At 39.1% G+C, this 22210-nt stretch overlaps 1 protein-coding gene across 3 annotated transcripts in view; it reads right to left on the reverse strand.

Moving 5' to 3' along the window:
- SLC10A7 (solute carrier family 10 member 7) overlaps nucleotides 1-22210 on the reverse strand; it is a 264253-nt gene that overhangs the window by 43525 nt on the left and 198518 nt on the right. For 2 of the 3 annotated variants that reach the window (XM_007189382.2, XM_007189381.2), the window contains 3 exons: nucleotides 13841-14006; nucleotides 12652-12703; nucleotides 3372-3445 (listed from right to left, as the gene is read on the reverse strand). In XM_007189382.2, the coding sequence (XP_007189444.2) occupies nucleotides 3372-3445; nucleotides 12652-12703; nucleotides 13841-14006 (292 nt within the window). The remainder of the gene's footprint in view (nucleotides 1-3371; nucleotides 3446-12651; nucleotides 12704-13840; nucleotides 14007-22210) is intronic. The other variant, XR_009008398.1, reaches the window with a different exon arrangement.

Here is a 22210-nt window from a genome sequence, read left to right on the forward strand (position 1 = left end):
AACTCCAGGGAATGGCATCATGTCAGGCTTTCCAGATGGATTATGTGAAGCCATAGCTCAATGTCATTTTCAATAGGAAGCCTCATAATTAAAGGTCAAATAGTCACTTCATCTTCAATCAATCAGTAGAAAAAGTACTAATACGAAGAACTAATCAATCAATGGCAAATGCACTAATAAAAGCAATGAATCAAATTCAGCATGTGTGTAGAGGCAAGTACATTGAAGAGATTGAGACAGGGCAAAAGCAAGAACAATAAAATAAATTTCAAGTGTATGTACAAGGGACTATTCGGAAGCCTTCTCAAAGCCAGAGTTTTCATCTTTGGTTCATTAGTTACCTGGGTACCACTGGGCCTGCAATAATTTATTCTTACAAATACTGGATATAATAATAAAACATGTTATTTCATAGGGTTTTCTTAATGTATTCTATTTGAGATGTTATGTGTGTGTGTGTGTGTGTGTGTGTGTGTGTTTAAAATCACTAGAAGAAATATTTTGACAGTGATGACAAAAGGGATAGATATATTTTCTACATGCCAAATAGATGCATTTTAATCTGCTGTATTTCATCTTGGTGAGAAGTAAGAGAAAGTATAACTCTGAGTGATATTACCTGAAATTTGACCCCTGCTTTCTGGAATATGAATTCTTCACACTTATTGTGATGTTCTTTCATTGCTATGCAGATGAGAAGTTCCATTAGGATAATTGTCGGCCTGTAGCTCAGGTCACTGCCAGGCATATCCTCTGTACCAGAGATGTCAGGTCACCAGTAGAGAGAAACATGCATTGGATCTTGTGGAAACTGATACACTAAATTTATAGGGCTTAACAAGTCCATTCAAGCAACAGGACCCAAACACCCCTTGCTGTATGTAGAAATAAGGGTGCTCCTGGGACAAGGGTGATTCGTGCCATCTCACTGAGATAAGGAAGCAGCAAAGAGGTCACCTTTATAAATGCTACCTAGGAGATTGCAGGCAGGAAGCTGGGTCTAATCCAGGCATGATAGAATAGCCTAGCTGCAAGTAAAATTCCCTAATCTAAGAGCTACAGAAACTGAGGCCTGGGGATGTCTCAGTGGAAGAGTCAGGATGAGTATTTAGGTCTTGCAATTCCAAGAAAGCATAGGTCTACCATGTTATGGAAATAACTAAGGATTTACACTACAATGGTTACTTAGATACCACATTAGTGTCTTATTGGAGGACCCAAGTATCTATTTCACGGAAAAACGTTGCAAAAGCAAAGTGCAAAAGCAGAAGTCCAAGTTAACCCAAACATTTTTAGCACAACAGCTACTTTTGATTGACGTTCAGAGCACCTGTTTGCCTGAAAATTAGAAAGCATCAAGGACAGAAAGATATGGCTTTGAGATTAAAAAAATGAAAAGAAAAAAAAAAAGATAGGATGGGTAGGTATTCTGCTTACAGAAAAGAAAAGAATACTGATCACGGTGCAATATGCTTCTCGGGCAGAGCTTCGTTCACCACCGCCAGCTCCAAGCACAGGAGAAAATCATGGAGAAACAAACACAACCCATTTTGGTTGTCCCGACAAAAGCAAATCTTAGGGGTGGGGCAGCTTTGAAAGGCCACTGCAGAAATGCGGAAGCATATGTGGTGCAGCCAGGACTCAGCATCTGCTCTAACGACACAGGCTCATTTGATCCCTGACTCGTGACCTCTGAGGGGCCTGGCAGCATCCGCCTCTGGCCTCCCTACCTTTGTAACAGCCCCTTCCTTTTCAGTAGACCTGGAGCACCAGGCATCACATCACAACGACCACATGAAGGAAGAAGGGCAAGATGATTTCTTTGAGGCCAACAGTTAAACCACACCTGTTACATGAACATCTACAGGACCGGGGTCAGGGGACCGGAACCCTGGGAATGGTAATACCGTCATAACCAATACAGTTAATAATAACTAATAACAGCTGCTGCTTTAAGGGTATGTGTTATGTGCCAGGCAGCACACCGAGCTCTCTAGGTGGGCACTCTCATTTCGTCCACAGCAATCTACATACAGCACAATTACTGAACACATTCTGTCATGTACTGACTTGTATTAGGTACAAGTCCTGTGCTGGGTACTTAACAAAATTTTATCTTTAATCTTTACAGCAGCCTTAAGAATTAAGAAAAAGTAAGAAAATGGCTTACAAAGTGAGAAAGCTAAGGTTCAGGGAGCTTAAGTGATTTGTCCAGGATCACAAAATCAGGACTGGAATGTGGCTTCCAAAAAGCTCTTTCAACTTCTATTTGGTGATGATTATAAAGAAAACCTAACAGTCATAATGCAACATAGGGACAGTATGTATATATATATATATATATATATATATATATATATATATATATATATATATATAATTTCTTCAAATAAGCTGAACCCCTAGATAGCAATTGCTTCTTTAAGAGTATGTCCAACTTCTAAATCATTTCCCAAACTTTGCAAGACTGAAAATAATTCTATCAGACAAATATGTTTGGGGCTAGTAAAACCATTATGGAATCTCTTTGTTTCCTAGTTTACAGACTGAACTTTAACACGAGCAGACTTAGAGCAATGTCATTCTCTTTAGCCAGTCACACGTCAAAATGTAATGGAAGTTTTAAAACTAGTTTTACCACAATGTGCCTACTACCGCAAGGAGTTTGTTAATGATGTATATTTCAATAAAGTTTCTCATTACTTAATGACTTTTAATGACTAAAAACATGGATTCCAGATGTCTGGACAGGTTATTGGGATAGTGTCATTAAACTGGATAAAGCTAAGTAGAAAATAGCACTTTTCTTGATCTATTTTTGTCCATTAAATATGTACTTATTTCATTTTAGGTTCTGATCAGATTGAGTTAATGATAAGTATGTCGTGTTTCTTTATAGAAATAACATTCTGAAACGAACTTCAAACTAACGTCAATATCAAACTAGAGTCATAACATTATTTCCACCTTGCTCCAAGCTTCCAGAAAACATAAGGTGACATTTTCCAGGGGTCACTCTAGAGCCTTCCAAAGCCAAGTTTGTGCTCATTGCACCCCCTGCCCCCAACTACGCACTCCCAGACTTTTAACATGAACATTCTACATTGAAAATCTTCGATGAGAATCGAAAACATGATTACAAATAAAGCTAAATCCTACACTATTAAATTTAGGCCCTCAAAAATGGGTTCAATCCAATGATGGTATTTCAAAGCTATGACCCATCCTCACTTTGCTATTGTTCTTTAGGTCACAGAGTGGAAAATACCCCCATTCCATTTAATTTGAAGAGTTGTTTGAATTTCAAAATCGTAAGATGCAATTATCTGAGGGTAATATTAAGTTGGTTTTTAAGTCTGTGGGTCACTTACCCAATGTGAGGGATTTGTGTGTAGAACAGAACATGACAGCCACAGTGTCTGCTGGTGTGAAACCTGAATTATTCCTAGTGGCAAAAGAAAAAAGTGTTTTACAAATAAAAAGCATATTTAATACATCCTCAATCAAACGTAGTACCTACCTTTGTGCTAACATCCCTTTGATCAGTCCTGGTGACAGAAGTAATTCTATACCCAAATGTACAGAAATGTCCAAATTTCTTTTTAGAGAATAACTTCTGAGTCATTTATCCATGAAAAGGAGACAGTCTTAAAAATGTGTGGTGGAGGTCTTCTAAAATCACATATGTAATCAGCTTGTGGCACACGACTTTATAAAAATCACGCAGCAAGGAAAGTTAGCTCAGTCACTAGGCAATCACTTGATTTTAACCCAGTGGCTTGAAAGAGTTAATGTATCTCAAAAAGGCTTCCCTCAAGGAGCAACACATCCCTTTGGCAGCAAACAACACCTTTGAGAAATACACCATATGAACAAAGGTTTAACATCATATGTTTTAGTAAAAATAATAAATTACCAATTTTTATCCGTTACTATGTATCAGGTATTCCCTTAAGGTCTTTGCATATAAAGACAAAAACCCTATCAGGTAGGCAATACAATATCATTATTTACAGATGAGAAAACCGAGGCACACAGGAGTTGTGTAACCTGCCCAGGACCCCATAGCTAGGAAGTGACAGAGCCAGGATTTAAATCAAGTCTGGCTCCTGTGCCTGCGCTTAACTGCTATTGTTTTATTGTTATATAATATGTTAAGGATAAAAAAAATCTTGCGTAGTCAAAATCCATTAAATGTTATGGGGATCAGTACTGGTGAATATCATAATCAGATTTCCTATTTTAGATCATAAAGATTTAGAGAACCAGGAACCGAAAGGGTTAGAAATGTAACTATTATTATTGCATGCTTAATATGTTAGAAACTATTCCTTCCTGCAGGATCAGTGTTTGAAGATACAGTGAGTCTGTTCATTCCCGCCCTGAACGCAGACAAGAGAGCTAGCAAACGGAAAAATGTCCTAGAACCCGACTGCATGCATATAGTTGTAGATGTAACAATCTATCCAATTGTCAAGGATCTCTAAAGAAAGAGACCCCACCATTTCCCTTAGTAACCTCATCCTTATCCACAACTTTCACTGGGAGAAAAAGCTTCCCTCAACAGATCCCACACCCTGTTTCTTTGTTATGTACTCACCGGAGGGGGGCAGGACCCTCTCCTCCACCACCTGCTCCTCTGTACATATGTTAAGAGAATATTTCAATTGCCCTGTAGTCTCCTCTCCTTTGAAAAATCATGTAAGCTCATGCTTCCTAACCAGTCTTACCTGCAGCCATTCTTTGTTTTTTTTTTAAATAACATCTTTCCAAACTGAATTTTTGGTGTCTCACCTCAGTTGAAAGAGAAGGAGGGAGGGAGACAGAGAGAGAGAGAGAGAAAGAAAGAAAGAGAGAAAGAGAGAGAGAGTCTCTCCAGAGGATGATCTCAAGCTTGGCAGGGGGGTGGGGGATGATGATGAAGCCTGTAGAGAACTTCTTGGAGGAAATTACAATTGAGCTAGGCTTTAAAGAACAGGTTTAGACATGCGCAGATGCGGATTTTAGGTCAGGGAGAGCAGAACAGAAGCATGCAAGTGCAGGAGGCAGTTGGCAAAGCGCAGACTCTCCAGGCTGACTTGTGTGCAGGGACACTCGCTCACGTCCAGTAGCGTGGACTCCATAAGACAGGATAAGGGGAACTACTGAAGGACACGGGACAGTAGAATGGCATGGTCAGACCCGTTCTTAGAGAAGAGTAGTCACACAGCCCAGTATAAGGCTGAAGTTGATGAGCCCAGGCAGGGAGCAGAAAGCTATGAGGGCCTGAAGAATCACAGTGAGTACAGGAGCTGGTGGTAAGAGACATGAAGATAGAGTTAAAAGAACTTGTCAACTGGTCACTTCTACGAAATATTCCCTCCCAACAGCTTAAGAGCACAGGCAGTGTGGGAAACACACTGGAATTTAAATCCAGACCATCCTTTTGCTTAGATATAAAATGAGGATAATACTGTCTGCCTCTTGGGGTCATTGTGAGGATAAATGCCAATATCTGTTAAGAGCTGGGCACATAGCAAGTGTTTAAAAATGCTAGTTTACACTTTTATTGTTATTGTTGCCTTGAGAGCAGAAGAGAGATTGAAGAGAAATTAGAAACTTTGAGAGAAGTATCAAAGCATTAATGGAAATAAGGAATGGAAGAGGAAGCCCAGTAGGGTCTGGTCAGGAGACCCAGGAGTTGAGGTTTAAGTTTACTGAATTTGCAGTAGCGAAGGGGGCTGTGTTTTCAAGAAATCTGGTGAAGAGAAGAAAAGGGCCATGGAGACGAACCTGTTTATACATAGAAAGTGATGATACAGCAGGTAGAAATAATGGACGAGACCACGTCCTCAAAGGGGACTGAGAGGATGAGACTGAGATTAGCCAGAGAGGAGAGTATCCTACAGTCTGAGAGTCTGTGAGCTGGAAGCAAAAGAAGACAAGGTGAGTGAAAAATACAGAAATTTTTCAGGTGGAGAATAAGAAAGGGGAGGTAATTTACATCAGAGAGTTTACTTTCTTTGCGAAGCGTGAGGCACTTCATTCATCTACAGAGAAGTCTGAGGGAATATGAGGCCTGAGAACCTAAGAAATGAGAAAAACTTGACATAAGCAGATTGGGGAATATGACCTATGGTCAATTCACAATGATTAAAAAATGTCTCCAGAAATGAACGCCCAGCTGTGATTGTGGAACATGTGGCAGAGCCAGCTGGCCTAGTCTGGGGTCTTTCTCCAGCAATGCTCTGGTGTCAATAACGCTGCAAAGGCCTTTGAGGTCTTTGGCTGCCCTTGTTTGTAACCAGTTGTTGCTGCATCTGGATTTACACAGTTTGGTTTTCTTCCAAGGGAGTCCGGCAATACACTTCTTCTTTGGTGAACGCTGTTCTGCTTGACCCATTTCTAATGTGTCTAGATCTCTCTGGCCAAGAAAGCTCTGATTTAATCTGGCACTGGCTGCCATGTTGGAGCAGTATTTCCAGTGTGGCTAAAGAGGATGTTTGCAAGATATGCCTACTTGTCCTCAGCTCCGGGGCAAGGAGACCGAAGATAAGCCCACACGGGGAGGTATCTGGCCTGATGTGGGTTGGAACACTGCCCTAGGGTCCTACTGACACAAAGCCCTTCAGTGCGGAGAGAGAATCAGGACGTAAAGATGGAATGTTTGAGGTTAAAAACGATATTCCACCTAAATAGGGCTGACTTATACTCTATGTCTACAGTAACAGACTGTTCCACATCACAGATCTTGAAGAAGCCAGCAGAGCACTTGCTCACTTAACCTTCCATCCAAGATGAGGAGGAGGAGAAGGAGGATGGTGAGTAACCACAGCAGTAAACATTAAAAAAATTTTTTTCTATCATATATATATATATATTTTAATTGAAGTATAGTTGATTTGCAGTCAACATTTATTGAGCACTTTTCTAAGCACTTTGCATCCAGTTCTTCTTTCTTCATAGAACAGCCTTATACGGTAACAGTTTTTTTGTCTTGTTTTTTCCGAAAAGGGATCTTGAAGCACAGTTGCCTCAAGTCACACAGCTAATAAGGAGGCTGCCCCAAATTGTGAAGACAACTTTGCCTTCTGAGAAGAACATTATAAAAACTCAAAACCATAACCAAAATCACCACACAATTTAGTGGATGAGAGCAGCTATCCCAGTAACTAACACTCCCTCACCCATGCTCTGTTCAGGGGTGGTTAAATGGTGAAAAGTCATGACAACACACAGAAAAACAAAGCATCCTGCACATTATATTAAGTGGTAATGACTATAATTATTTTCTGTGATTATCATCTCTATTGTGTCTGCTCACATTCTTGAAAGGAATCGCATTACTATTTATTTTCGAACTCTACCTTATCTCTATTTAATATTGATTTTCTTTTTATCTTGTTTTTATAATTCTTTTGATTACTTTGGCTTCCCTCGAGATGTTTATTTCCTTTTCTTCCCAACTGGTCTTTTTATTCTCTCGCAAAGCTTTCATTCAGTGTTTTCCACATAATATTTATTTTGCCTTCCTTTGAGTACCCACAAAGGAAAACATGTCAAAAGGTTTTACTAGCAGAATTACAGAATGTGGAGCAGAAAAGGTCCTCTGAGATAGTCCCGTCTAAGCCCACTGTTTTTACAGGGGGAAACTTCCACGTGAAATACTTTCCTTTGTTAACCTCTGTACCAGTGTGGTTTGTTTTTTTTTGTTTGTTTTTGTTTTTGTTTTTGTTTTTAACAGAACATGGTTTAAAAATCTTTACCTGGGCTTCTCATCTTTTTCTTTTGAAATTTTATTTTTTTTATACAGCAGTTTCTTATTAGTTATCTATTTTATACATATTAGTGTATATATGTCAATCCCAATCTCCCAATTCATCCCATCACCCACCCCCACCCTGCTTTCCCCCCTTGGTGTCCATACGTTTGTTCTCTGCATCTGTGTTTCTATTTCTGCTTTGCAAACCTGTTCATCTGTACCATTTTTCTAGATTCCATATATATGCATTAATATACGATATTTGTTTTTCTCTTTCTGACTTACTTCACTCTGTATGACAGTCTCTAGGTCCATCCATGTCTCTACAAATGACCCAATTTCGTTCCTTTTTATGGCTGAGTAATATTCCATTGTATATATGTACCACATCTTTATCCATTCATCTGTCAGTGGGCGTTTAGGTTGCTTCCATGACCTGGCTATTGTAAATAGTGCTGCAATGAACATTGGTGTGCATGTGTCTTTTTGAATTATGGTTTTCTCTGGATATATGCCCAGTAGTGGGATTGCTGGGTCATATGGTAATTCTATTTCTAGTTTTTTAAGGAACCTCCATACTGTTCTCCATAGTGGCTGCATCAATTTACATTCCCACCAACAGTGCAAGAGGGTTCCCTTTTCTCCACACCCTCTCCAGCATTTGTTGTTTGTAGATCTTCTGATGATGCCCATTCTAACCGGTGTGAGGTGATACCTCACTGTGGTTTTCATTTGCATTTCTCTAATAATTAACGACGTTGAGCAGCTTTTCATGTGCCTCTTGGCTATCTATATGTCTTCTTTGGAGAAATGTCTATTTAGGTCTTCTGCCCATTTTTTGATTGTTTGTTTGTTTGTTTTAATATTGAGCTGTGTGAGCTGTTTATATATTTTGGAGATTAATCATTTGTTGATTCATTTGCAAATATTTTCTCCCATTCTGAGGGTTGTCTTTTCGTCTTTATAGTTTTCTTTGCTGTGCAGAAGCTTTTAAGTTTCATTAGATCCCATTTTTGTCTTTACTCATTTTAGGAGACCTCGTCTATCACCAGCTGTGTGGCACTAAACAAGTTACCCAGAGCTCTGGCTTAGTCGGCCCATCTCTGAAATGGGTAGGAAACTTCCCAGGAACAACAATGCTCCTCTTCTCTCCTGCCCTCCCTTTCTCCCTCTCCTGCCCTCCAGGTCACCCTCCTTCTCTCCCAGGGCTATGGCCTGAGGCTGAGTGAGACATCTGGTTGAAAATGTACTGATAAGGGCTAAAGCACCTAATGCAAATATTTATATTTGTTTTCTTCCTTTTCCTTTCTTAATAGTTTCTTTTGTCACTCTAGGGACACTCTAGGTTTCTGTTACTCTAGTTATTAATCTACCAAACTATCTTGTATATACTTTTAAAAGGTTCCCAATTACTGCTTTATTTTTCTAAGCTTTTTCAACTTTTTTCTTCTACCTTTGAAGCTTCTGAAAGTTGCAGAAAGCTTAGGTCTCTATGGACAGTGGACTCTTGGTTTGATGAATCAACTCCCCATTCCAAGCAACTGTGACAGAGAAACGTCCAAAAGAATATATTGCAAAGCTAGAAATGCTAATTCTCTCTCTTCCATAATTAGTTTTTGAAATAATATACACTACTGTGATATAACAAATATTTTACAGTAGCTAACATTTCTTGAGCACTTACTATATACTAGGTATTATGCTGAGGGCTTTATGTGCATATTACTTAATTCTCCAAATGACTCTATGAGATAGGTACTACTACTATCTCCATTTTATCAATGAGGAAACTGACAAAAGTTACAAAGTTATTAAACAGGATTGAAACTTGTGTCTGTCTGACTCCAGAGTTGGAATTTTTAACCCTGACGCTCTTCTGTGGACAGATAAATGAGAACACAGAATAACGACTCTCAAATGTATTTTAAATACTCAAAGTAGAAGAGGCTCCCCTTCCAGACACAATGACATGTTACACGATGGTAACATGTCAGGTCTGTAAACCTAAGAGATATTAACCAGGTAAACAAGTGTTGCAGGGAAGTTGAATTTTCTAGGCTGGGTCTCTCCTGGTTTATGCTAAACTTCCACCATCAGAGGTCAGTGGCATGCTGTACAAAAAAAGACAGACTGATTTCTATGTTGAGATTTTTGTCTCTGGAAATCTGGATTGGTTTTAGCTTTATTGAATTGGCAAGTAAAAGAAAAGAAAAAACCCACCACAGGCCAATTTCACCAATTTTAAGAAGGAAGGAACAAAAAGTAGGAAAAGAAAAGAACTCAAAGAATAAACCAATGGGTCCTAGTTCTAACTCTTGGTATCTTTGACTAATTTGTGTGTGTGTGAACTTGGAGAATCCAGTTATATGCTCTCTACAAACTCCCAAACCAAAACAAGTATTGTGAACATTAAAATTAATTGAAGTAGTTTAGTGCAGTGGAAAAAGCACGGGTGAATTCTTTTGGAAATGTCAAATGGAGATGAATTTCAATTCTAAGTGCAGTATTTGCCATCTGATTTTGGGTAAGTTACTAAACTACTAAAATCTGATTTTAGGCAAGTCTCTAAACTATTCTAAAAGTGGGTCATCATCTGCAAAATAGCAACAAAAATGCATAGTAACCTAGTCTTTTGCTGTCAGACTTACACAAAATAACATATGCACAATCCCTAGCACAGTGCCTGGCACAGAGTAGGGTTCAATAAATGTTGGTATTTTTCATTCCTCCAATAAAATCCTCAGGTGCTATGGGGTCTTCCAGCATGAAAATAGAATGTGCAAATCATAAATTTTGTCTAATTGAAACATCTCCAAATTTTAATGGCATATTTTGGGGCTACACAACCACTACCCAGGAGCATGATTACATCTACTCCATACTCTGTTGTTTACCAAAGAAAATGCATGTCTGGCCGTGGGCCAAGCAAGTTCAAAACACAACAGAACTTTAGTGAAGGCAGAATAAGGCAGAATAGAAGGGCCTCAAAACCACAAGGCTTTATGAAAGTCCAGCCTACTCCATGCTGAAAATTCTCACTTCGAATTCAACTAGTTGCGATACGCCCCTCCCCCAGCCCTCCTTCAGCAATCCCAGTAGTGGCTGTTCTGTGCTTTTCAAGGCATTTTTCAGTCACTGACAGTCTGATTTGATAGGATGACTGGGTCTGAGGATTACTTCTGCCACAAGGACCAGCAAACAAACAGCCAGCGGAAGGCAAACATCTTTTCGAAGGTGACGTAACAAGCCGTTTACAAAGAGAACTTCAAAATAGCTCCTACTCTCAGACTTACCCAATTAAGTCACATTTTCTCTGTGACTTAATGGCTCCAGGCTCTACTCTTACTTCATAAATCACAACCACAAGCTTGGGAAAATGCTTCAAATGACACCAATCAATAAATTTTTATTGACTGTTTACAACTGGCCTCGTGCTATAGCAAGTGCTCTAAGAGCCAAGTGCCTAATGTGAGGCCTGAACCATCCATGCTCTGACGCTATTTCAGGCCCCGTAAACAACACAGGCCCCTTCCCTTGCGGCAGCTCATTGCCAGCACCTGGCATTCAAGGCCCTCGCAATCTGGCCCAAGCTTACCTTTCCAGTTACTATTATTATTTTTAATTTTCCTCTACTCCTATTGTTCCACCAGGTCTTTGTGTGTGTGTGTGTGTGTGTGTGATTGCATGTCTACATTTGCTTTACTATTTCTTCTCCCAAGAGCTCCCTCTTTGCATCTGTGTTTTCTGAATAATTAGCTATTCTTTATGATTCACGTCAAATCCCATCTCTTCCAGGGAGTCTTGTTCTACCACTCTCTTTGGAAGTGCCTTCTTCTTTGAATTGACTCCAGGTTGTGTTACTGTCGCACTAAGAGAACACTCAGTTACCAATGCATATATCTAGTCTATAAACTCATACAGGATCAAAATCATTATTTGTGGTATTCACTATGGTAACTTTCTCCTACCAAAGGCTTAAGTCATATCTGTTGAATGCATAATACTGGTGGAAGAAGTGAGGCTTTAAGAACAGGAAAGATGAACTAGGACATGGAGACCAATTTTGACATGGGGTCAGCCTAAGCAAGGGACAGAAATGAGAATGCTTGAGGTTCTTCCAGGGAACAGCAAAGATTTTACCTCAACCTAAAGCTTAGATAGTGTGAATGCTAGTAGTGGTTCACTTAGCCCCCCCACAATGAACCTCATTCTGCAGGCACTGGATGACCATTGAAGGTCTCTGAACAGGAGACCTATTATCCGGACTCTGAGTTATTGGAAGTAGTATGAAATACACAAGAAGAGTTCAGTCTGGAAATGAAGAATAACGGTAAGACATCCATGGCAATAGTCTAGGGAGAAAGAGGCAACAAGAGCCTGAATTAGGGAAGAGGCTTTGAAAGCACAAGAAATATTATTACTGAGGTAGGATCAAGACATTTAAAAAATAATAATGTGAAGGATTCCAGTCTGAGTAACTCCGTGGATGGTAGTTCCATTAAAAAATATGAGAGAAAGAGGAAGTACTGGGGAAAAAGATTAATTCCATTTTGGATATTTTGAGTCTGAGGTCTTGTTAAGACAGTCAGGTGAAGATATCCAAATGGTAAGTGACGAGCAGTGCCAGAGCTCCAGAAAACAGTGCAGTGGAAGGTCTAGGCTTCATCAGCAGGAAGCTGAGAGCTCAAGCCAGTAGAACGGAGGAGGCTGCCTAAGCACAAAATGTGAATAATGAAACGAGGGCCAAGAACAGATCCTTCGGTAACTTCTACAACTTGAGGGCGGCAGGAGCAAGATGGAACAGTCAGGAGACAGGAGACCAGGTAGAAGAATGTAGGGGCCTAGAAGCCAAGTCAAGAGCATGATTCGTCAATTAGGAAATTAACAACAAGAGATACCAAATCACTTACCTCGTTGAAAAGATGAATGTTAAAAGCATAAAACTCAGCTGAATGGAACAGACTGAAGAAAAAAAAAAAGATTAAATCTAAATTAGCACTGTAAAATCAGTATCTGTAGCATACTTACTGGTATGCTTCGTTTTATCTGAAACTTATGGGAATTCAAATAGAAAAATAAACGAATAAGTGAAACACACACACATTGCTAAACTGACAGAATCATTTAAACTAGTGGGACTCAACTTGTTCTTTTTATTTTAGTTTTTCCACGCCTCGCAGCATGCGGGATCTTAGTTCTCCAACCAGGGATCGAACCCGGGTCCCCTGCAGTGAAAGCGCACCTGGGCCCCCCGCAGTGGAAGTGCAGAGTCTTAACCACTGGACTGCCAGGGAAGTCCCTCAACTTGTTCTTAGTGAAGATATCCTCAGATACAACCTATGATATTTGCTACTCAGGGTAACTCTAAAACCCTCTTTGATTTAAAGTTTGGTTATTTGTTCAATTTAGGAAGAGCTGGTTTGTACTATGAATAACAGCAAATAGCATTAATGTGGTAGCATATAACATATATTTTGGAATGACTCATGTTGATTTTAATAACAAAACATTCTTTGATATTATAATTACCAAAGTAGTCTTTGGTATTACTGGGTAAATAGAACAAAAGGTTAGTTTTGGGCCCCAGCAGTTACTTGCATTTTATAGCCTGCTGCTTCTTAAAATGAAATGATATTACTTTGGGTATATTTTAATAGAAAACATTATGTAAATAGTCACATTTTAACCAATGCAGCCAATTACTATACTTAGAAAACAACAGTACCATATATTATAAATCCTACTTTTAATTCACAATAAAGGGTAAGATTAGCCTCAAGTTACAATAAAATAAATTGGCAAAAAAGTGCTCAATCTAGCATTTGAATTTGACAGCTATTATGGCTTCTTTCATCTGGCATCAACTATTGTAAATCAGACATAAAAAACAAAGGAGATTAGGTCATAAGTGCATAACTGATGTCTTTTTCAAGAACAGATACATACGATAAAGTCACTGAGTCCGTACATGCAACACAAAACCAAGTATCCCTTTCTAATCAAATGAACATTGGCAATGAATTTAGGGACCACAGATGGCTTTGCTTTGCTGTTGAGGAGGCTGAGGAGACAGCAAGGATATCCCACCTTCCAACTTACTTATGAACAGTATGAGAATCAGACTGAATTTATCCAGGTCGATATTTGGGTTCGAGAACGTGTCGCAGAAGGTTGTGTAGATGATCATGAGGAGCACACTGCTGCTGACAGCACCAAAAGGAGGCTTCTTTCTTTCAAGCCAGTCCTTGATGTATCTTCGGACAATCTGAAACACAGAGACCAACAGGTTGCCTCTTTTCAGAGATGGAGGGAGTTGAATTGGGCATTGCAAAGTGATTCTGACAGCAGAAAGACATAAAGGAGAGAGAATAATTTGGATGATGGCCACAGTGGATTTCAAAGCTTCCCTGCCACACCACTCTTCTCCTGGGGCATTTAACATTTGTAGTGCAACTTCCACTGGTGTCCATAATGAGAGTATATTTTCCACTGCATTCAAACCCATCCTTAATCATGCCAAATGCTCTTTGCTAGCTGTCACTGAGACATGCCCATTAAGCCTCCCCAAAGTTTATCTCTTCTGCTGATCCTAATGGATGTGTGTAATTATCACAGCCCCCTTTGCCTCGATGGACAATTCCAAGTGCAACTTTGGGAATCTTAACAATCTGACATCTTCAAGAATTTCAAGACAGTAGATAATCGAAAATGATCCATGGAACATATTAATATTTAAAATGCTAGCAATGCACCAGAAGTTTTTAATTAAATTATAACATGCTTGAAAAGCAAAAGTGCATGTGTTGTGGGAGTTTAAATAATTCAGACTCTGAATATCTAGAGTTTTTGTGAATCCAAAGACAAATGCCATTTGCATGCTTTTAGAATTCCAGAATTAACACTTAAAAATGAATAAACCTGTCCTAACTTTCCTACAAAAGGATAAGTGAAATATGAAGTTATATGGCAATCCTCTCATATTTTAAAATCAAGTCAGATGTTTCAAATCAGGACAGCCTGAACATTGGCGATAACTTGAAGTTTGGATATAAAAGGGAACCACTCTATTTAAAACCTTTGGCTTTTGAAAGAAGCTGAACAAACCCGATAATGAAGACTAGAGTTGAGAGACATTAAGTTTTGAGTCACTCATTATCCTGCATAATTGAACATGAGGTTTCACAACAGGCTGAATTACCATAATCCATTAGCAATAATGAGGTCAGGGAACTTCTCCTGACAAGGCTGATGGGGTTCTGTCATCTTCCACTCTGTCACTAAAAAGGCTTAATTCGCAATGAGGCATGCCTTCACAGATACTCAAGAACAAATAAACGACTCTCCAGAGAACCTGTGAACAAACGGCTATTGGATCGATTTCCTCCGATCTCAAGGACTCAGTAAGTAAAACAAGTGTTGAAAAAGGGTGTCAGGGCAGAAAGCTGACCAGTTGGTATGAAGTACAGGTGCAGCACCTTGAAGGTTGGGTGGGGTGGGAGGAGAACGAGGGTTTTATATATAAATAGTGGTCAAATATTTTTAAAAAGTAGATCTTGTAATTAAAGTTACAGCTGCATTTATAAAAAATCATGTTTCGTTTTTGCGCAAGTGATCCGAAACCATAGTAATTTATCTAGTGTTCATTTCTTTCTTTAAAGTTTAAATGTAGTGAGGTAGAGAGAAATAAGAGTAAGTCTGTCCCTACTAGAGAATGGACTTGAGGATATGGGGAGGGGGTGGGGTGAGATGTGACAGGGTAAGAGAGTGTCATGGACATATATACACTACCAAATGTAAAATAGATAACTAGTGGGAAGCAGCCGCACAGCACAGGGAGATCAGCTCGGTGCTTTGTGACCACCTAGAGGGGTGGGATGGGGAGGGTGGGAGGGAGGGAGATGCAAGAGGGAAGAGAAATGGGAACATATTGTATATGTATAACTGATTCACTTTGTTATAAAGCAGAAGCTAACACACTATTGTAAGGCAATTATACTTCAATAAAGATGTTTAAAAAAAATAAAATTAAATTAAAAAAAAAAAAAAGAGTAAGTCTGTCACATAGTATTATGGACTGATGTATTAGCACACAAATTTTGGTGCCTGAGGGACCCAGATAGTCCCATGTTCAGATATGTCACCATGGGGGTAGTTGCTTAATAGAAGGCTACAGAGACTTCACTTAAAAGGTCATTTCATAATCTGTTGTTTCTGGTAGCATAAAGCTGGTAATTGGTCCAATTCAGTGCAACCCAACTTCTTTAGGAAATAAAATAAATGGAAATTACACAGTTATTGAGATTGATACTATCCTCCAATTTTGTTTTAATATATAATGGTTAAAAACACAGAAGTCCTCTCTTTGCAATAGGTCATAGAATGTATGATCCCAATTCCAAAAGTATTGGGTTGGCCAAAAAGTGCCTTCGGTTTTTAAGTAAAAATAAAAGACACATTTTTCATTTTCAAAGAACTTTATCGAACAACACATTCACCCTTTTGTTCCACTACCTTCTCCCATTTTTCAGGCAACTTCATAATTCCATCTTCCCAAAACTTTTTATCTTTTTGAGCAAAGAACTGTTCCAGGTGCCTTTTACAGTCTTCCAGGGAATTGAAATTTTTTCCATTAAGAGAATTTTTTAAAGACCGAAATAAATGGAAATCTGAAGGTGCAATGTCTGGTGAATGCAGAGGATGAATCAGAACTTCCCAGCCAAACTGTAACAGTTTTTGCCTGGTCATCAAAGAAACATGCAGTCTTGCATTATCCTGATAGAAGATTATGTATTTTCTGTTGACTAATTCTGGGCGCTTTTCATCGAGTGCTGCTTTCAGTTGGTCTAATAGGGAGCAGTACTTGTTGGAATTAATTGCTCGGTTTTCCAGAAGGAGCTCATAATAGAGGACTCCCTTCCAATCCCACCATATACACAACATCACCTTCTTTGGATGAATACTGGCCTTTGGTGTGCTTGGTGGTGGTTCATTTTGCTTGCCCCATGATCTCTTCCGTTCCACATTATTGTACAGTACCCCCCACTTTTCATTGCCCCTCACGATTTGTTTCAAAAACGGAATGTTTTTGCATTTATAAAAAATCATGAGACTTTGGTATGAAGTACAGGTGCAACACCTTGAAGGTTGGGAGGGGTGGGAGGAGAACGAGGGTTTAAATGTTAAATTAAATGTTTAAATGTTAACATTTAAATGTTTAAATGTTAAATGTTAAATCAAGTTTTTTAGTCATGTTTCAAAAACGGAATGTTTTCATCACGTTTCAGTAGAGAATCGCATGTGGAAATATGGTCAAGAAGGTTTTTTTCACTTAACTTATGTAGAACCCAAACATCAAAGTGATTCACATAACCAAGCTGGTGCAAATGATTTTCAGCGCTTGATGTGGATATTTTGAGTATGTCGGCTCTCTCCCATGTGTTATAACATTGATTGTTTTCAATTAATGTCTCGATTTGATCGCTATCAACTTCAACTGGTCTACCTGACCATGGGGCATCATCCAGCGAGAAATCTCCAGCACAAAACTTCGTAAAGCACTTTTGACATGCTCAGTCAGTCACAGCACCTTCTCCATACACTGGACAAATCTTTCTTTGCGTTTCAGTTGCATTTTTATCTTTCTTGAAATAATAAAGCATAATATGCTGAAAATGTTGCTTTTTTTCTTCCATCTTCAATATTAAAATGGCTACACAAAAGTTCACCAATTTTGATAAGTCTTTTTTTTAAGTGCACACTGATATGACAGCTGTCACATACAATCTAACAAAATTGTTTCAAATGAAGTTAAAGACAACTAAGTGCTACTAGAGCCATCTTACAGAAAAAACTGAATGAACCTTTTGGCCAACCCGATAAAAGCATCTTCTTCCACTACCATCGACCCCTCTGACAAAATAAACAAATAAATTTGAATGAGGTGTAACTCGAAAGTCAAAGCCATTTTAAAAACCAAGACAAATCTGTACTCATCAGTCAACTTTATAAGCTGTGATTTGACTTAGTCAACCTTATTACCTCTTTCTTCATTACAAAGTACTCAAAGTCTCATAGTATATTAGGATTCTTTCAATAGGCAAGAAACACAGGCTCCAAATCCTGCATCCTGCATCCTCCTAGCCAAAATGCCTTTCTTCTAAACTCTAGCTCACAGAAACGCATGCATTCAAAATTAAGTGACTTTTTTGCTTTTCCCTGTGGAGAGAGAAGGGGAAAAAAAATCCTCCTCAGGAAACTTTTTATTTTATTGTCTCACCTTCTACATTTTGATTTTCTTTATTTAAAATTAAGTACAAGGAAAGGTTAAAGGGGAACTAAAATTTGAATCCCTGTACTTCTGATAAGCTGAGTGACACGTCAATTACTGCATGACCTCCAAGCTGAACCCCTGGAAAAATAACACATCTTAGGTGAAGAAGGTTGATATGCAGAGGTAAGTGAGAAGTGTAACAGCCATCATTTTGTTTTCTTCATTTTTTTTCTCAGGGTATTTTCTTGTGTTTTTCTTTCTACTCTGTCTCTACACTTATAAATTGATTCTTGAGTGGGGATATATAATGGATAAGTTTTCATGTTAAGTCTGAATTTTAAAATTTCTTCAGGTGGCTTCAATTTTTTTAAGATTATTTTCTTCGTGTGTTTTTATTTAAAAACATTTTTTTAAATTTTAATACAATTTTTAAAGGTTGCTTTCCACTTACAGTTATTACAAAATATTGACTCTATTCCCTGTATTGTGCAATACATCCCTGAGCCTATCTTACACCCAATAGTTTGTTCCTCCCGTTCCCCCACCCCTATATTATCCCACCCCCTCCCCACTGTTAACCACTTGTTTGTTGTCTACATCTGTGAGTCTGCTTCTTTTTTTGTTATCTTCAATTTTTATCCTCTATTCCACTGAATACATACATTTTCATAAACTGCTTTGTTTCTTCATTAATATTCTGTTGAAATGTATAGTAAGGGATATGATATCAAATCCAATTATGTAACGCTTATTAAATATTGAATAGATTCAAAATAATATCTGTACACTTTCTAAAAAAGGTAGAAACAATAATAATAGATGAATACAAGAAGCACCCATCATCTACTGCACTTTTCAAAAATTCTTTCCCTCTATTATTTACTTCCATTCTCAGGAGCAAGGTCATGCAGATATTATCCTGCTCAGTTTACAGTTGTAAACAAGGGCAGAGAGACCCCAAACAGCTTGAATAAAATGTTAAAAAGCTAGTCAGGTGGATGAGCAGGGCTCTGACCTCTATTTCCTGAGGGAATAATAGCGTAGGGGTTCAAGTTACAGACTTTGGAGCTTCTTACTTTGTCATCTTGGGCAAATTCCTTAACTTCCCTACGCCTCATCTCTAAAATGGATATAATAGTAGTTGTAGTGAGGACTAAGTAATTAAATAAATATAAAATGCTTTAGAACCAGGGACTGTACGCGGTAAATGGTGGCTATTCTTATTTCCAAGTCCCAGTTTGGTGATGTTTCTCTCACAGCACTGTTCAGCAATACATCCCACTGCATAATGTAAAAGTCACTCTTCTTTCAAAGCAATTCAAGTGAAGCCATGAAAACCGTTCATATCTAATTTTATAAATGCAAAATTTTACTAGCATTAATAACGTTAACTGCAGCTCTAGCTGGATATTATTTAATATGAAAAGCCAATCTCAAACTGTGAAACAAATCACTAATGAAAGACTAGAGAATGCATAAATGATAAATAATATGCTTTTTTTTTACTATTAATTTATTTAAAGAAAAGTGGGGTTTAGCGTGCTTTTTTTTTTTTTTTTTAAAGAATTTCACTTTATTTATTTATTTTTTGGCTGTGTTGGGTCTTCGTTTCTGTGCGAGGGCTTTCTCTAGTTGCGGCAAGTGGGGGCTACTCTTCATCGCGGTGCGCGGGCCTCTCACTATCGCAGCCTCTCGTTGCGGAGCACAGGCTCCAGACGCGCAAGCTCAGTAGTTGTGGCACACAGGCTTAGTTGCTCCGCGGCATGTGGGATCTTCCCAGACCAGGGCTCGAACCCGTGTCCCCTGCATTGGCAGGCAGACTCTCAACCGCTGCGCCACCAGGGAAGCCCTAGCGTGCTGTTTTAAAAAATATTTTTCAAAGGTGCTGGAAATTCAATTTCATTAACATTTATTCATAAATCTCTCAAATTTAATGCATAAAGTAAGTATTTGTCACAAGCACTTAGATATATTGAAGGCTTTATCAGAAGAGAAGAAATATTACAATAACACACATTTTATTTCTTTCTAGAATTGACAGAAGCAACAATCTCCCAACCATCTATGGAAAGACTAATCTTATCTCACAGAGTCACAGCATCTTCAAGCTGGAAGATATTAAACTCCTCATCCTACAAATGAGGTAAGTGAGGTCGTAGAAGTCGTGTGTATAGCCAAGCAGGGGCAAAGACCAAACTGGACCTCACGTCACATCACAGTCAGTCAATAATGATTTCAACCCCAAAGAAGTACTGTTTGGAGAAAACACACACAAAAAAGAAAAGAAAATCCACTCTCAGAAATATAAATAAAAAAATGGAATGATGAAGTTTTATCATCACTAAAAGATTATGGAAAATATTTTCAACTCACCCTTCCTGGTCTTTTTCTTCTCCCTCTAGTTCCCATTGTTTATTTAAAAGGTAACAATAAAATCTCATTTAAAGATACATGTAAAAGTCTATGGAGATGTTTATTTTCACAGTGTGGCATTGTAACCACGATGTGATTACAGTGGAGAAATGAGGCTACGTTGCCAGGAATCTGATTCCTCTGAAGTAAATAGTACACTGAGCACTTCTAATGAGGGCTTCAAAGATTGCATCACAGAGGTTAGGTCTGTCAGTCAATTACAAATGAGCAGAGAGATAAAAGAGCAGACAAGGTCCCTGGTCTCATGGAGCTCATGTTTTTGAGGAGATAAATAAAAAGCAGAAACAACAAATAAATGAGAAGCAGATAATGATCCATACACAGTAGAGGTTTAAACTGGATAATACACGAGTGATCGAGTGGGTAGCCTCTGGAGGAAGGGCGAGGAAAGGTCTGTCTGAGGAGGTGACAGGTGAGAGGTGCTCCAAACAGAAGTACCAGCCAGTGCAAAGGTTCTAAGGCAGCATCGAGGCTGGCCGCTTTCAGAAAACAGAAGCAAAGTCCGTGAGACCCAAGGGTAATGGGCAAGTGGGAGAGTGTTAGAGGAAGTAAAAGGGACTTGAAAATAGAGGACAGGGTGAAATAATCCTGTAAGGAAGCAGAGTAAGATATCTGGAAAGTACTGAATGACATTTTAAATGTGGGGTCATGAATTGAAAACAAGATGAGAACCGATCGTATGTTTCTCTCTAGTGAAGCTGGAGACCTAGGGGAAATGGCTGCTGGGGGCACTGAGGGGATAGGTTCAAAGTTTTCTTCAGCCAATGTTTTTATACAGCTTACACCCAACTACTGAGTATGCTATTAAATATACTTATGAGAGAGTTTCCGCTTCCTGGAAGCTCACGGGTACATTACTGTCTCTCCCGATAAATACGACGGGTGAAGTAAGATGGGAGAACTGGAGTTTACTCTAGGCCCAGGGAGTCAGAGCACATCAGAGGGCCTCTCTGTCTTGAGTCTTTAGGAACGAAGAGGAGTTTGCTGGCAGAGACGATGGCAACAACGAGATAAAAGGCACGGAGCAGTGAAGGGGCACGGTCGGGTGAGGGGGTAGTGGGCACACCGCATGGCAGAAGAGGAGCCCATGTGAAGGGGTGGTGGGAGGGGACAGGCTGGGGTCAAACTGTGAGGGGCTTTGCGGGCCACACGAGGAGTGGGCGACAGGGAACCATGAGGGAAGCTTCTAAGGAGAGGAATAACATAATCTGGTTTGTTTTTTAGGACTACCCTGGAGCGGTGAACACATTAGATGGGGACTGGAAGAGATTCCCAGCAGAGAGACAGGGCTGGGAGGTGCAGTGATTTAGACAAGAGATGGTGAAGGTGTTGCACCCTCTCTGGCATGCACGAGGCTGCTGAAAGATTTTGGAGGCAGAAATGGTGGCATTTAAGTGCCTGCCTGGATGTGAGGGAGTAAGGACGTGAGGAGGCAGGGTGGCTTCTAGGGGGAGAGACCGGGGGTGTGACTGTGAATTCCCAAGACTAGAATATAAGAGGTAGATGCAAACACAGAGAACTGTTTGTTTGTAAGTAGTTGCAAACATAAAGGTTTCCTCTTTGAAAAAAGCTATTAGGGTACTTTGGTACTAGAGAACTTTTCAAAAACCAGCCCTCTTGCTTTTTGACTACCTTTACCGCTTTATAATTTACTGTAATACTTTACTACTGGGCATGCAAGCAATCTAACAATTCATTATTCTCTCTGGATAAATAGTCTTAATTACATAAATAAAAGAACACTATATATTTTAAAAATCCATTGA

The sequence above is a fragment of the Balaenoptera acutorostrata genome, chromosome 5, assembly GCF_949987535.1.
Source record: "Balaenoptera acutorostrata chromosome 5, mBalAcu1.1, whole genome shotgun sequence".
Taxonomy (NCBI): Eukaryota; Metazoa; Chordata; class Mammalia; order Artiodactyla; family Balaenopteridae; genus Balaenoptera; species Balaenoptera acutorostrata.